At 45.4% G+C, this 16199-nt stretch overlaps 1 protein-coding gene across 1 annotated transcript; it reads right to left on the minus strand.

Moving 5' to 3' along the window:
- LOC100861212 (fatty acid desaturase 2) lies at positions 14645-15974 on the minus strand. Its single transcript, XM_005689075.3, is given in 2 exon segments — positions 14645-15023; positions 15025-15974. Coding segments are annotated over 2 exon segments (1329 nt in total).

The raw sequence follows: 16199 nt of genomic DNA on the forward strand, positions 1-16199 counted from the left end.
TTCCCATCTCTCTCAGAATTTTCCACAGTTTATTGTGATCCAAACAGTCAAAGGCTTTGGCATAGTCAATAAAGCAGAAATAGATGTTTTTCTGGAACTCTTTTGCATTTTTGATGATGCAGCAGATGTTGGCAATTTGATCTCTTGTTCCTCTGCCTTTTCCAAAACCAGCTTGAACATCAGGAAGTTCTCGGTTCATGTATGGCTGTCAAATTCCCAGATTATTCAATACCAGGGACTGCTATGTGAAAACCCCAACCTCCATATCGAGCCTTGCCGGGGTTTAAACCTGGCAACGCTTCTCCCAACGGGAGAAGGTGGACCTACTCATGATTGCAAGGAAGTCTTAGAGGAGGTCTATGCTAGCCGTCCAGATCTCCGAGACAGGCCAATCTCAAATCCTGACTGGACTCTGTATACTGATGGCACCAGCCTGGTAAAGCTAGGACAGCGAATGTCAGGCTATGCTGTAGTCACAGAGAGAACTGTTATCGAGGACGACTCCTTACCAGAGCACTGGTCAGCCCAACGAGCAGAGTTATGGGCCTTAGTCCGGGCACTGCAATTGTCAAAGGGTAAGAGCGTGAACGTCTACACCGACTCCCGGTGTGCTTTCGCTACAGTCCATGTACATGGGGCCCTATACTGGGAGAGAGGCCTTCTAACAGCCAGTGGAAAGGACATTAAGAATAAGGAGGAGATCCTGACTCTGCTAGACACTGTCTGGAGCCCCACGGAGGTAGCAGTCATGCACTGCCGTGGGCACCAGAAGGAAGACACCCCACAGGCTCGAGGAAATAGGCTGGCTGATGAGACCGCCAGACAGGCAGCCAAGGACAGAAAGGAATCTGGGGAAATCCCCATGAGAACATTTGTCCTAGCTGAGCTACCCGAGCTGGCCCTAGACTCCCCGACATACACTGAGGCTCAAAACCAACTAGTTGAAGCGGAGGGAGCCACCAAAACAGACAAAGGATGGTGGGAGCTACCAGGTGGTAAGCTACTAGTGCCTGAAGAGACGGCCCCCTCTCTGGTGAGCCAAGCTCATCATATGACTCACCTAGGACATGACAAATTGGAGGAACTGATTTGAAGATATTTTCTGGTTCCTCGCCTCTCCTCTCTATGTAGAACAGAATTCCAAAATTACAACGCCTGCTCTCAGATTAACGCCACTCCAGGGTGCAGACCAAAACCCAGGTATCCAATTAAAAGGTGCCCTTCCTTTTGAACATCTGGAAGTGGACTTCACTGAGATGAGACTGTATCACCATCTTCGTTATCTGTTGGTCTTGGTATGTACTTTCTTGGGATGGGTGGAAGGCTTCCCCAGCCAAACTGAAACAGCATCAGAAGTGGCTCAGAGCCTGCTTAGGGAACTAGTTCTTTGATTTGGATTCCCCACCAGATAACGGCCCAGCCTTCATATCGGATCCGATACAACAAGTAAGTAAAGCCATGAATATAAAATGGAAGTTACACACTGCCTACCGGCCTCAGAGCTCCGGAACGGTAGAAAGAACTAACAGGACTTTAAAGGAGACGCTTTCTAAATGGATTATAGAAACTGACTGTTCCTGGGTAGATTTACTTCCCATAGCCTTGCTTAAACTCAGGATGACCCCGCAGTCCCACAGCTACTCTCCCTACGAAACTGTATATGGGAGGCCTCCTCCCATAATAAGACAGGTAACAACTGATATACGTCAGGTAAGAGGAAACAGGATATCACAGCAGATGGAACAACTAGGTAAGGTAATTAATCAAGTAACTAAGTTTGTGCAAGAAAGAATACCATTCCCCTTGGGGGAGCAAATGCGTGAGTTTACACCAGGGGACCAGGTATGAGTAAAAGACTGGAAACATGACCCACTAGCCCCCTGATGGAAAGGTCCTTATACTGTGGTTTTAACCACCCCTACCGCAGTTAAATTGCAGGCATTGCCCCTTGGATCCATCACACCAGAGTGAAGATGGCATACCACGCTGACCCAGAAGATGCTGACTGGACCACCCAGAAGGACCCCACCAACCCATGGGAAACCAAGATCATCCTGAAGAGGAAGAAGAAAACGAGGTCCCGGATGACCCCTCTACGGGATGGAGCTAGGTAAACGACTCCTGCTATTCACCCTCACCAATGCAATTCTGCAATTCCTGCACAGGACAACGTCTTCATCTCATGGGCACATTCTTATGTGGACTTCCACAACTCCTCCAATTGTTGGGTATGTGGGGTTCTGCCCATGTCAGTAATGGACGGACTCCCCTGGTGGGTGTCACCACTTCGTTATGGAGACTTTATACCACTATGTTTCTTCTTGGAACAACAGAAAGAAACTTTCCTTTCTCTCACCAATCATAACCTTTCTTTGCTCTCCTGGTGTATGAAAAAGTCATCAATGGGCTTGGGACATAGGGTTACATTTAACATGAGCACTAGTCTTATGGAGGTAACAAGGGCTTATACCTCATATATGAAAAATAAAAAGGAGAAGGGCTCCCTTACAAAAGGGGGCCAGGCCTCCCAGTACCTTGAACAATACTATCAGGTCTGGGATGAATATTTCTGGATGACTCCTGAGAAAGGACAGTTAATTGTTCCCACTACTATTTGCCGGGAACAAAAAGAACACAAAGTTGGATTTGGAGACCGCCCCCTAGACCCAAAAGAATTAAAATATATGGGTTATTTGTCCCCTGAACAATGTAAACAAATCTTGGAAGTTACTTATCACCCCAATTGGTCTGTTCAGTGGCCCGGTTCCAACTGGAAGGATAGTCCCAGAATCCATTGGGTAGCCCCCAATGGGACCCAGTGGTTCTGTGGGCTTAACTTATGGCTGTGGTTACCAGTTGGCTGGGTAGGGCTTTGCACACTAGGATTTGCTTTCGCCCATGGCAGTATTAAGCCTAGCCTACACCAACCTCCAGTAAACCTGCCCTATCTGCATGCAAGACGGACATGATCCGTGTTCCAATGGTATGACTATCTTACTGCCTTGTTTGTACCCTCTATAGGGATAATGGATATCATGGTTAAGGTAGAGGCCTTAATTAATTTCACTAAACAGGCCCTCTTAGACAGTACAAAAGCCATTCAAGCTTTGAACGAAGAACAAATTCAGTTGAGGAGGGCAGTAATTCAAAATAGGATGGCATTAGACATAGTCACAGCAGCCCAGGGGTGGACTTGCGCCATAATTAAAGTCGAATGTTGTGTATACATCGCTGACCTGTCTGGAAATATATCTACTGCCTTGGAGGATATGCGAAATAAAGTGAAAGCCATGTCTAATGAAAATACTCCCTTTTGGACTTTGGTCCTGTCCTGGGTAAAGGGAGACTGGTGGAAAACTATTGTAACTGTTGTTATAGTCATCTTAATCATACTGGTTTGTGGGCCCTGCTTCTTACAATGCCTTGTGAATTTTGTAACCCAGAGGTTGATAGCGTTCTCTCATGTGGGTGGCCGGAGGACTAAGGTGCAATATATCTCAATGAATGATGCTCGTTACAGAAACTAAGAGCATCAAGAAGAGGGAATGAAGAAGGAATTCATAGGGCCTGGACACCATCTTAGGCCTGTTCATGCTGATCATACTCAGCCACCTCTCCAACGGACTCTGGACTCTGTGCTTAGTGCCTATGGAAACTACAATAGAAGGATAAGACCCCCTCTGGACAGGGGAATCTTGAAGATCACATCCAGGTTACTCATCGCCCAAAAGAAAATATACTCTAATCACCCCTGCCTCCGGACAGGTCATAAATTCTTTCTGTATCTATCGGAGTGTAACCACAGGCTTAATTGATTATTAACTGTTTGAACATCTAACACTTGATAACACTTGAATAATGGGGTTATTGTGATTGTACTTACCCTTCCTTTGTTGTATATAAGTCTCAAGGAGATTGGGGTGGTGGGTTCGGATACGTACTCATGGGGTATAAAAGATTTTCACAAATGCTGGTCGGGGTCCTTGGCTAAGAGGAGACTCTGCCTTGGGCCCACCGGTGTTATAAGCTGCACTCCACTATCTGCATTGTCCTTCTGAGTGAGTTTGTTTCCCAGAATGTGTGGCTATAACACTAGAACTAACATCAGAAAAAAGACATCCTTTTCATCACAGGGAACTGGAATGCCAAAGTAGGAAGTCAAGAGACACTGGAGTAACAGGAAACTTTGGCCTTGGAGTACTAGGTGAAGCAGGGCAAGGGTTAATAGATTTTGTCAAGAGAACATGCTGGTCATAGCAAACCCTTTTAAACAAAATGAGAGACGACTCTACACATGGACATCACCAAACGGTCAATACCGAAATCAGACTGATTATATTTCCTACAGCCAAAGATGGAGAAGCTCTACACAGACAGCAAAACAAGACCTGGAGTTGACTGTGGCTCAGATCATCAGCCTCTTGTTGCAAAAATTCAGGTTTAAATTGAAGAAAGTAGGAAAAACCACTAAGCCATTCAGATATGACCTAAATCAAATCCCTTATGATTATATGGTAAGGGTGGTGAATAGATTCAAGGGATTAGATCTCGTAGACAGAGTGCCTGAAGAACTATGGACAGAGTTTCATAACACTTTACAGGAGGCAGTGACCTAAACCATCCCCAAGAAAAAGAAATGCAAGGCAAAACGTTTGTCTGAGGAGGCTTTACAAATAGCTGAGGAAAGAAGAGAAGTGAAAAGCAAGGAAGAAAGGAAAAGATATACTCAACTGAATGCAGAGTTTCAGAGAACAGCAAGGAGAGATAAGAAGGCCTTCTTAAATGAACAATTCAAAGAATTAGAAGAAAACAATAAAACAGGAAAGACTAGTGATCTCTTCAAGAAAACTGGAGATATCAAGCGAATATTTCATTAAAAGATGGGCATGATAAAGGACAGGAACAGTAGGACCTAACAGAGGCAGAAGAGATTTAGAAGAGGTAGCAAGAATATACAGAAGTATACAAAAAAGGTCTTAATGACCAAGATAACCATGATGGTCTGGTCACTCACCCAGAGCCAGACATCCTGAAGTGTGAAGTCAAGTGGGCCTTAGGAAACATTACTACAAAGTTAACAGAAGTGATGGAATTCCAGCTGAGCTACTTAAAACCCTAAAAGATGATGCTGTTAAAGTGCTGCATTCAATATTCCAGCAAATTTGGTAAACTAGCAGTAGCCATAGGACTGGAAAAGGTCAGTTTTCATTCTATTCCAAAAGAAGGGCAATGCCAAAGAGTGTTTCAACTACCATACAGCTCCGTCATTCAGTTGTGTCCAACTCTTTACAACCCCATGGACTAAAGCAGGCTTCCCTGTCTAATACCAACTCCCAGAGCTTACTCAAATTCATGTCCATCGAGTCGGTGATGCCATCCAACCATCTCATCCTCTGTCGTCCCCTTCTCTTCCTGTCTTCAATCTTTCCCAGCATCAGGATAACTACCATACAAGGGACTCATTTCACATGCAAGCAAGGTGATACTCAAAATCCTTTAAGCTAGGCTTCAGCAGTATACGAACCAAGAACTTACAGATAGATGTACAAGCTGGATTTAAAAAAGGCGAAGAACCAGAGAGCAAATTGCCAACATTTGTTCGATCAGAGAGAAAGCAAGGCAATTCCAGAAAAACATCTATTTCTGCTTTATTGACTATTCTAAAGCCTTTGACTGTATGGATCACACTAACAAACTGAGGAAATTCTTTAAGATATGGGAATACCGGACCACCTTACCTGTCTCCTGAGAAACCTGTATGCAGGTCACAAAGCAACAGTTAGAATCAGACATGGAACAACTGGCTGGATCAAAATTGGGAAAGGAGTACTACACGGTTGTATTTTATCACTCTGCTTATTTAACTTCAATGCAAAGTACATCATGTGCAGTGCCAGGCTGGGTGGATCACAAGCTGGAATCAAGACTGCCAGAGAAATATCAATAACCTCATATATGCAGATGATACCACTCTAGTGGTAGAAAGTGAAAAGGAACTAAAGAGCATCAAGAAGCATTAAGAAGTGAAAAAAGCTGGCTTAAAACTCAACATTCAAAAATACTAAGATCATGGCATCTAGACCCATCATTTCATGGCAAATAAATGGGAAAAAGTGGAAGCAGTGACAGATTTTATTTTCTTGGGCTCCAAAATCACTGAGGATGGTGACTGGAACTGTCGGGAGCCGCGTTAGGCATTACTGACAAAATGGAGGCACGGCCCCAGCCCCCTCTCCTCATTCCGCAGGCACGGACCTGGGATGAAGAAGTTAAGCCTTGTAACTCTGACTTGTTTTTTCCTCTCCTCGGCTGAGTTAACTGAAAAGGAATATTAAGGTGCTTATTGTTCTTGAGAGGAGCATGAGAAAGCACAAAGCCTTCTGCAGCTGTGCTCAGAGAATAATTCATAAAGTTAATCACTGACATCTGTTTAAGGACTTTTACAAAAGAGTGTTCCAGGATGAGCACATAGGTCACAGCTTGAGGCCATGGGAGGGATTGCTATCTGAAGCCTATTTGTTTATGAAATGCTGAAGCCTATTTGTTTATTTGAAAATGTTTATGGCAAAGGAGTTTACTGAATTTAGGGCTTAGAAATAATTAAAATAGTTAGAAGTTAAAGATTTAAGGAATGTTGTAATGTTAGCATATTTTACTATAGCTTATAGAGGTTAGGAATTTTAGAGATACTATAGCTAGAAGCCTTTTTAAGAGATGGTGAACTCAGGATGCTAGGGGCAAACAGGATTTAGGAAGATAAGTAGTAAACTGAGGAATGTAGCATGAGTGACAATGTAATCACAAGTTAACTATAGGACACATTAGAGGAAGTAGATAATAGATGGTAAGGCTGATTCCAAGAGAATCACTGAAGCAGGAACTCTGTTTGAAGAGCAACAATGATTTATGGACATAATAAATCTGGGTGAGGGGGAACTGAAAATGTCAAACCTCTGACCTAATGCTTTTGTAAAAGTATAAAAGAAAATCTTAAACTTGAAATAAATAAGCAGTCCAAGAAAATTGAGAGGCTGTCTCATCGCCGACATCGTTCATCTCTTCAGGTTGAATCCCTGGCTGCTGGAGCTGGACTCCAGCATGGAACCATGAAATTAAAAGACACTTGCTCCTTGGAAGCAAAGCTATGACAAATCTAGACAGTATATTAAAAAGCAGAGACATCACTTTACCAACAAAGTCCGTATACTCAAAGCTACGGTTTTTCCTGTAGTCATGTATGTATGAGAGAGCTGGACTATAAAGAAGGCTGAGGATGAAAGAACTGATGGTTTCAAATTGTGGTGCTGTGGTGCTTGTCTCCCTTGGACAGAAAGGAGATCAAACCAGTCAATCCTAAAGGAAATCAATCCTGAATTTTCATTGGAAGGACTAATGTTGAAGCTCCAATCTTTTGGTCACCTGATGTGAAGAGCAGACTCATTAGAAAAGACCCTGATTCTGAGAAAGACTGAAAGCAGAAGGATAAAGAGTTGACAGAAGATGAGATGGTTAGATAGCATCACTGACTCAATGGACCTGAATTTGAACAATCTCCGGGAGATAAGGGATGGCAGAGGAAACTGGAGTGCTTCAATCCATGGGGTTGCAAACAGTCGGACATGATTTAGTGACTGAATAACAGCAACAACATATCAAGGAAATCAAACAGCGAAGAATGCTGTTCAATAGGGATGGAACACCATTGCTGACCCAGCTCCATACCTCCCCACCTTCTCTGATGGACCCCATTGCATTCTGACAACATTTTTAGTTTTTAAGTCCTTTGGCACTTGTGTATTTAAACCTTCTTAGCTAAAACACAAAGTATTTTTATTTCTGTGTCTATCTTTTCATTTTCCAAATGTTTATTATGACAGATTCTCCAAAATTGCTTCTTGAACAACAGAACACAGATTTTACAAAAGATTAAACTGTCTATAATCTCTGCCTTTATTGATCTGAACCCCGTGTATCACAATTGCTGAGAAAGACTTGTTTCCTGTGAAATAACTTCAATAATTACAGCATGCCACATAATACATATAATGCTCTTTAACCAGCATAACTACGTTTACCCTCACAGGCACTCGTTTTCTGTAATTAATGCTTATATGAAAATAAACCTCGGCTGAAAGCAAGGGAAAAAAAATCAATGAAAAATAACACCTCTAACTTGCCAACCCTGCAGAGATGTTTACCAATATGCATACACCATTTCTGTGTGCTGTCCACTGAGACAGCACTAACAGTTCACAAATTCCTCTAAGAATAATCTTATTGACAAAGGCAACAAAATGAAATTGAAAAGTGCTGTCAGCTCAGTGATTTGCTGACAAATTATCCACAATAGTCAGTGACTCCTGACTTCCAGATTTCTAGAAGAACCCACTCCAGTGAATGCTGTGTTTTTTTGGTATCCCATAGTGAGGACATTGTACATTATCGTTACCTTTTGTCTTTAATGGAAGGAAGCTGTTGTTATAGCAAGACTTAGGCATGAATTCTGGCTCTGTCTGTGGCTATCTGTTGGATAAATTATTTCACCCCTCTAAGCCTCTATTTTACTATCTTAGAACTGATATATATCAGGATTTTTTGAGAAGGCCAAAATAGGCATTCACAAACAGGAAATTAATAAATGTTGATATATTTAACATAAACTCACAGTGTAAATTTCCAGGTCATAGGAATAAATATTACTTGCCAGATACACTGATGTACTTTCTTTAAACTGGGCTAGCCTGCTTTGTAATAGACCAGATGGTAATCAGATCAAGATTGCAAACTAAGAACATGCTTCTCTCATCTCAAATCCCCATAAACTGTAAGAAAATATTTTAAATTGAAAACAGCACAAGAAAAGAAGACTTGGTGCCCTCAATAGATCAGAAATTATAATAAAATTCCTAAAATGTTAAAGGCAGAGGAGTTTATATTTAAGGAAGAAATAAAGGCCAAAACACACAAAAGAGAGAACTGATGAAGAGCGTGAGCTTGGGCTTCAAGCTGAGAGAAAACAGATGAAAAGAGAGGATGCAGGGTCAACCAGCAGGATGACTGGCTGACGCAGAGGCATCCAGGAAGGTCGAACCCTTGGATCTTCTCCTTGTGCCATGCAGGATCAGGAGAGATTTGTGTCCCTAGACAGAAGCAATGCACAACCAGGAAGATGTCCCTCCTGGTAGTCAGGGCTTGGGACAGAATTCACTGCCACCCAAAAGAAAGAGGAAGCCTCCATAACTGAGGAGGCCACATTGCTGCCTGGAATTCTGGAAACAAGCCAGTCAGAAAGTGAAGAGGAGCTAAAAAGCCTCTTGATGAAAGTGAAAGAGGAGAGCAAAAAAGTTGGCTTAAAGCTCAACATTCAGAAAACAAAGATCATGGCATCCAGTCCCATCACTTCATGGGAAATAGATGGAGAAACAGTGGAAACAGTGTCAGACTTTATTTTGGGGGGCTCCAAAATCACTGCAGATGGTGACTGCAGCCATAAAATTAAAAGACGCTTACTCCTTGGAAGAAAAGTTATGACCAACCTAGATAGCATATTCAAAAGCAGAGACATTACTTTGCTGACTAAGGTCCGTCTAGTCAAGGCTATGGTTTTTCCTGTGGTCTTGTATGGATGTGAGAGTTGGACTGTGAAGAAGGCTGAGCGCTGAAGAATTGATGCTTTTGAACTGTGGTGTTGGAGAAGACTCTTGAGAGTCCCTTGGACTGCAAGGAGATCCAACCAGTCCATTCTGAAGATCAACCCTGGGATTTCTTTGGAAGGAATGATGCTAAAGCTGAAGCTCCAGTTCTCTGGCCGCCTCATGCAGAGTTGACTCATTGGAAAAGACTCTGATGCTGGGAGGGATTGGGGGCAGGAGGAGAAGGGGACAACCGAGGATGAGATGGCTGGATGGCATCACGAACTCGATGGACGTGAGTCTGAGTGAACTCCGGGAGATGGTGATGGACAGGGAGGCCTGGCGTGCTGCAATTCATGGGTTGCAAAGAGTTGGACATGACTGAGCGACTGAACTGAACTGAATCACATATAGCATGACACAGACTAACCTAGGAGCCCAGATCTCATATAATGCAAGCCCAGCAATTTGTTTTTCTTTTTTCTCTTTTGGACTACACCATGTGGCATGTGACACCTTCCCCAAGCAGGGATGGAACTGTGCCCCTTGCATTAAGAAGCATGAAATCTTAACTGCTTGACTACCAGGGAAGTCCCCAAACCCAGCAAATATTTAAGGAAAAGTAACTCTTTAAAACCTTCGTGTGGCTCAATGGTAAGAATTCACCTGCCAGTGCAAGAGATGCAGGAGATCCAGGTTCAATCCCTGGGTTGGGAAGACATCATCTTCTGAATGAAAGGGACCATAATCATTATATGGACAAACTAACATCCAAAGAAACAAAGTTTTAAAAATGAGATTTTAAGTATGTATGGTACATATAGGGCTTTCCAGGTGCAACAGTGATAAAGAATCTGCCTGCCAATGCTGGAAAGGCCACAGACAAAGGTTTGATCCCTGGGTTGGAAAGATCCCCTTGAGTTAAGAAATGGCAACCCACTCCGGTATTCTTGCCTGAAAAATTCCATGGACAGAGAAGCCTTGTGGGCTTTAGTCCATAGGGTCACAGAGAGTTGGACATGACTGAGCACATTACACATGATTAACATCCTAAGAGGAATAAGAAGATAATGTCCATTTTAATAGAAATATATTCTAAACAACTAGGGATCTTCAAAAGGAAGGTTGTAATTATTGAAAAAGTCTGAAAAACTCAATAAATGTGCCGAGTAACAGAAAAGATATAACTAAAGGATGATTACTTAGCTAGAAGATACAACTAAGGATCCTCCTAGGATACAGCTTAGAAAGGACAGATAAAAAGGTGAATATGGGTGAGAAAAAAATTCAAAGGTTTCAACATTTGCCTAATAGGAATTTCAAAAAAAGAACAGAGAGAAGAAATATTGATAGAAATGGGACAAAAAGATTTCCAGGAAAGATAAAAATCCTCAGAATAGATGGGTTGAACCAATGTCCACAACTTGCAGATACAGAGGACAAACTAGTGGTCACCAATGCAGACAGGGAAGTGGGGAGAGGCAATAGAGGGATAAGGGATTAAGAGGCACAAACTATTGGGTATAAAATAAGCTCCATGGATATATCATAGGGGCTTCTCTGGTGGCTCAACAGTAAAGAATCTGCCTGCAATGTGGGAGACTGGGGTTCGATCCCTGGGTCAGGAAGATCCCTGGAAAAGGAAAGAGCAACCCACTCCAGTATTCTTGCCTGGAGAATTCCATAGACAGAGGAGCCTGGTTGACTCTAGTCCACAGGGTCTCAAAAGAGTTGGACACGACTGAGTGACTAACACTTTCACTTTCAAGGATATATCATACAACACATGGAATATAGTCAATACTTTATCCTAACTATAGATGGAGTATAAGCTTTAAACACTGTAAACAAATCATTTCATTATACACCTGAAATTTATACAATATTGCGAGTCAATAAAAATCAATCAATAAAAAGTTTCTCCACTTCTTTCTTACTGACAGACAATATTAGCAAGCCCCAGCCCTCCAGAGGCTCAACCACAACGCCGCAGAACTGGAAACCCTGTTCAATGGCTGAGTGTCATCCGCATGTTTTCAGAACGCTTACTGAATGGAGTTCAGATCCTGATATACTGGTTAATGCTTCCTTCAAGCTTCCTTTGTGAACTTGATCTTTGCCTTTTGTCACCCAATGTTCCGTGCCTTCCCTTAGGACCAACTTTAGCCATGTTCCACAGTCTACAAAACTTATCCAGGCACGGAGCGGTCTTTGAAATCAAAGGCACACCATGATCAGACCTACTCTAAATGCTGCATGAGTTTCTGATCCAAACTTTTGATCTGCCATTTGTTCCCTGTTCCCTCCCTCCTGGAGTCCTGGTCCAGATGGCACTTTTCATTGGTGCTGTGCCCCATTCCTGTCACAGAACAACAAAGGTTTTAATGTCCAAATACGGAAGCAGTGTTTCAGGACTGATGGTATCTACCACGTAAGGTAACGTATTCCTCAAAATATTTCCAAAATTTGGATGTCTGTTACCACAACTGATCACTCTTCAAGTCTGTGTTTGTTGACTAAACTATAAATATTTTAGCAATGGATTCACTCATGTTTTAAAGACACTATGCACTTATGAAAACACAAGGCTCATTATCCATAGAATATTTCATGTAGCTTAGGCAAAATACTTCTACATGTAGTAAGGGAATACAAAAAGGTTAACAGATGGGATGTATTTGCATTAGTGTCTTACTCATAGAAGTGAGGAGGTGAAACCTTTTTTCCTTTGGAAGTTACTTGGCAAAGAACTTGGCAAATAGATTAGAAATTATAACGATAAGAATCCAGTAGCAGAATTAGAGCCAATTCCCATTTAAGTGCCCCCATGCAGTCTCGTTTACACGAGGGGATGGGGGGGACAGGGAGGAGGGGGAGAGAGAGAGAGAAGCCTAGTAGAAAGAAAAAGTTGTGAACTTACTCTAACAAGTGACACAATATGTAGAGACTTCCCTGCAGTCCAGTGGCGAAGACTGCGCTTCCAACGCAAGCAGCCCAGGTTCAATCCCTGGTCAGGGAACTATATCCCACATGCCACAACTAAAGATCTTGCATGGATCTTTTCACTGGTGCATGTTGTAACTAAAACCCAGCACATCCAAATAAAAAAAATAAATATTAAAAATAAGTGATACAATATGTGACTAACCATATTTTCAATTAAAACTCCAAGCCAAAACAATCTGCATGATAAATTATTGAAAGGGGCTGTCCAAGGCACCAGAAGAGATACAAAGAGTAGCCCATTTCCTAAAGATATAAGATAACTCCTCTGCTTAGCATTCAATACCTTCCTCCACCAGGGTTCAGTGGGGCCCCATGATCCGGACACTGAGCACATTGCCTTCACCCCATAATCCAGGAATACCAATGACATTAGTATTCTTTTTTTTTTTTTTTTTTGAGAATAAAATCACTTCATTTATTTCCAAAAGTGTAGAGGTGGGAAAGCAGCATGATAAAAATTAAGGTTAGCTCCCTGTGGATCCATTCTGGCTCAGGTGAGGGACAGTGGCTCTTTGGGCCAGTGTGTTCTCAGTGGGAGGGCTTCAGGTGGTTGGATCCCTCATTGCCATGGCATCCCTCAGGTCCATCACCAGCCAGAGCTGGTCCCTCCTGCCCTGCCCTCCCCTGGAGCTATCTATGGGTTAGTGGGTTAATTTCCAGATGCAGCAGCTCTGGATCCTCCCAGTGGCCGCCAGGTTCCCCACCCTCTCACTTTCCTGTCCCCTCAGCTGTCTGGCCTTCAGCCGCAACCCCTCTTTGTCCCAGTGAGTACCCCCACCACCACCAAGTCCCCGGCTTCTCGGGGTCACCCTCCTCTGGAACTCCTTCCTTCTGTCTGCTGACAGTCAGGCCATGGAGGTCTCAGTGACTGAGCCCCGCTCAGCCCACTGTGGGGCCTGGGGAGGCTGCAGAGGGGGTGGGGGTGGGAACAGGCCATCCCAAGCCCCAGTCCCACTGCCACCCCCAGCAGAATGCATCCTGTAGCAAAAGGTTAAAAAACGAGTAAAAGACACAAGCGCATGATAGACCAGGAAAGAGCATGTCCACGCGGGCAGCCCCAACGTGGGGAGGGGCTGTGATGAGCTTCTGGGCTCCAGTGCCCACTTGCAGCCTGTAGAGCCTAAGTGTGCACCAGCCAAGTGGCCAGGGACTGGCTGGCACTGCCTGGCAGTAACAGAGCACTCTAGGGGAGAGTCCAATTGCTTCAGAATCTTGGGTCTCCCAACCAGAACAAACATCTGAGCCTACAGGCCGGCTCAGCCCTGGCCTGGCCATTGCTTCCGCTGAGCTCATCTGTGGCCCTACCCCTGTGGACCCAAGGTCACAGGCTCTGGACTTGGGAAGTGGTGGGATGGAACTGCTGGAGCCCTGGGTCAGAGGGCTCTGGTGGGGCCAGGACATTTCCCTGGGCTCGGAGGCCTGAACTGGCTGCAACACAGCCGAAGGGAGCTTGGCATTAGGGCTGATCTTGGATCAGATCTGAAGAGAAAGTGGGGCCTGCAGAGGTGCCCCCAGTACTGACCTGGTAGTGGGAAGGAGACCCGGGGAATTAAGCACATCACCTCACAGAAGGGCAGAGGGTGGGCAGCCATCCGAGGGGGTGGGGCCGGCCTGCAGGCCCACGGAGCTGTCCCACCTGCCGGGTGGGACCCAGCCCTGCGGACCTCAAGAGCAGGTGAGGGAGAAAAAGAGGGTGGTGTGTGGCCTGGAGGCCAGGCTGCAGGGGACTCATAGGCCGCACCTGTGTACATCTGGTCCAGCAGATGCTTAAGGACAGAGGGTGGAGGTGGGGCTGACTGACCGGGACCCAGGAGGGAGGGTGTCAGGAGGAGGTGTGAAAGCCTTGAAACCAGACAGCAAGAGTGGAAAGACCAAGCCTGAAGTCTGTGAGCTGCGCACCACAGCCTCCTGATGCCTCTCTGAACAAAACTCCACCCTCCCCTCTGGCCTCCACCCCTACCTGCTCCTCCCTCACTGTCCCTGTGAGCGCCCAGAGGGCTGCAGCTTCATTTGTGGAGGTAGGTGTCCAGCTACAGCTGCCCAGACTTCCTCAGGGACCCGATGATATCTTGCAGGGCCTGGAGCAGCGGCTTCTCCAGGTACTCAATGCTGTGCTTGGCGCACAGGGACCTCACCAGGGGGGCGACCTTGGGCAGATTGTGCCAGGGCACGGTGGGGAAAAGGTGGTGCTTGATCTGGAAGTTGAGGTGCCCACTAAACCAGCTGTTGAAGAACTGCTCCATGTTGCAGGTGGCTGCCAGCTGGCTGCTGAACCAGTCACGGTAGGGCTCTTGGTCCATCTCCATGACAATGTGATTCATCTGTGTGATTCACACAAACCAGTGGCTCTCCAGGAAGCTGATGAAGTTGAGGAAAAGGATGACTTAGGACAACATAGAAAGGGATGTAGCTGATGAAGAAATGGATGTAGTAGCTGATGACCCAGGCCAGGTCCACCCAGTCCTTGCGAACGATAATGGTCATGATCATATGGTACTGGAAGTACAAAGGGATGAGCAACAGAGGCCCAATCAGGAAGAAGTACTCATGCTGGTGGTTGTAAGGCAGGTATTTCAGCTTCTTCTTGCGGTACTCAGTGGGCTGCCACTCCCCCAGGACAAACACATGCAACATGCTCACATCCGGATCCTTGTGGAAGACGTTGGGTTTGATGTGGTGCTGGAAGTGACGATGGTTCCACCAGTTGGCAGAGCCACCCTTTAAGTAACCGATGATGAAGTTCTGTACGATATGGTTCCACATGGACTTCTTGTAAACAGAGAGGTGGCCGTAATCGTGTTGCAGCCATCCAGCCTGGGCCTGAGAGGTAGCAAGGACGACAGCCATAATAATGGTTGGAATCCAGCTGTTGCCAAAGTAGAAGATAGTGAACCAGGCGATGCTCTCCATGGCGATGATGTGGGCCAGGTGGAGAAGGAAGAAGAGCTGGTTACTCTTGAACAGGTTCATGACCTCAGCAGTCTTCCTCAGGGCCCGGAAGTCCTCGATGATCTGGGAATTCTTGCCGCGGTCCTGGCTGGGCTCCTCAGGGGCCAGCTCGCCAATCAACAGGGGCTTCATGATCTTGAGCACAAAACCGAAGCTGCGGTGGAAGGCCAGGAAGGCGTCTGTAGCATCTTCCCCGGCGTAGTGCCCGATGACCCGCTAGCCCTCCGGGTGCCGGCTGGACCGTTTGGTGACGTTGAAGACCTTGCGATTGATGACCAGCCACTTGTCCGTGCACAGGTTGTGCTTCTGAATCTCCTCCCATTGGAAGGTAGGCATCGGCGCCTCAAGCTCGGTGGCCCCCTTGCCCTGGTTACCCCACTTCCCCATGCTGCCTGCTGACCTGGTGTGGTGAGTGCGGTCCAGGCCGTTCTTGCTTTCGGCTTTTGTCTCCGGAGGTCCCCTCTCTCCGCCCCCCACAACCACCACCGGCCCCCCCGCCCCCCACAGCTTGCAGTGGACTTTTGCCTCCAGAGAAAACTCCCGGGTAGCTCAGGGCCTCGAATCCTCCTCTGCCCGCCGCTCCGACTCCCCGCGCCCAGGGCTCCGCATCCC

Source organism: Capra hircus, chromosome 14, assembly GCF_001704415.2.
Source record: "Capra hircus breed San Clemente chromosome 14, ASM170441v1, whole genome shotgun sequence".
Taxonomy (NCBI): domain Eukaryota; kingdom Metazoa; phylum Chordata; class Mammalia; order Artiodactyla; family Bovidae; genus Capra; species Capra hircus.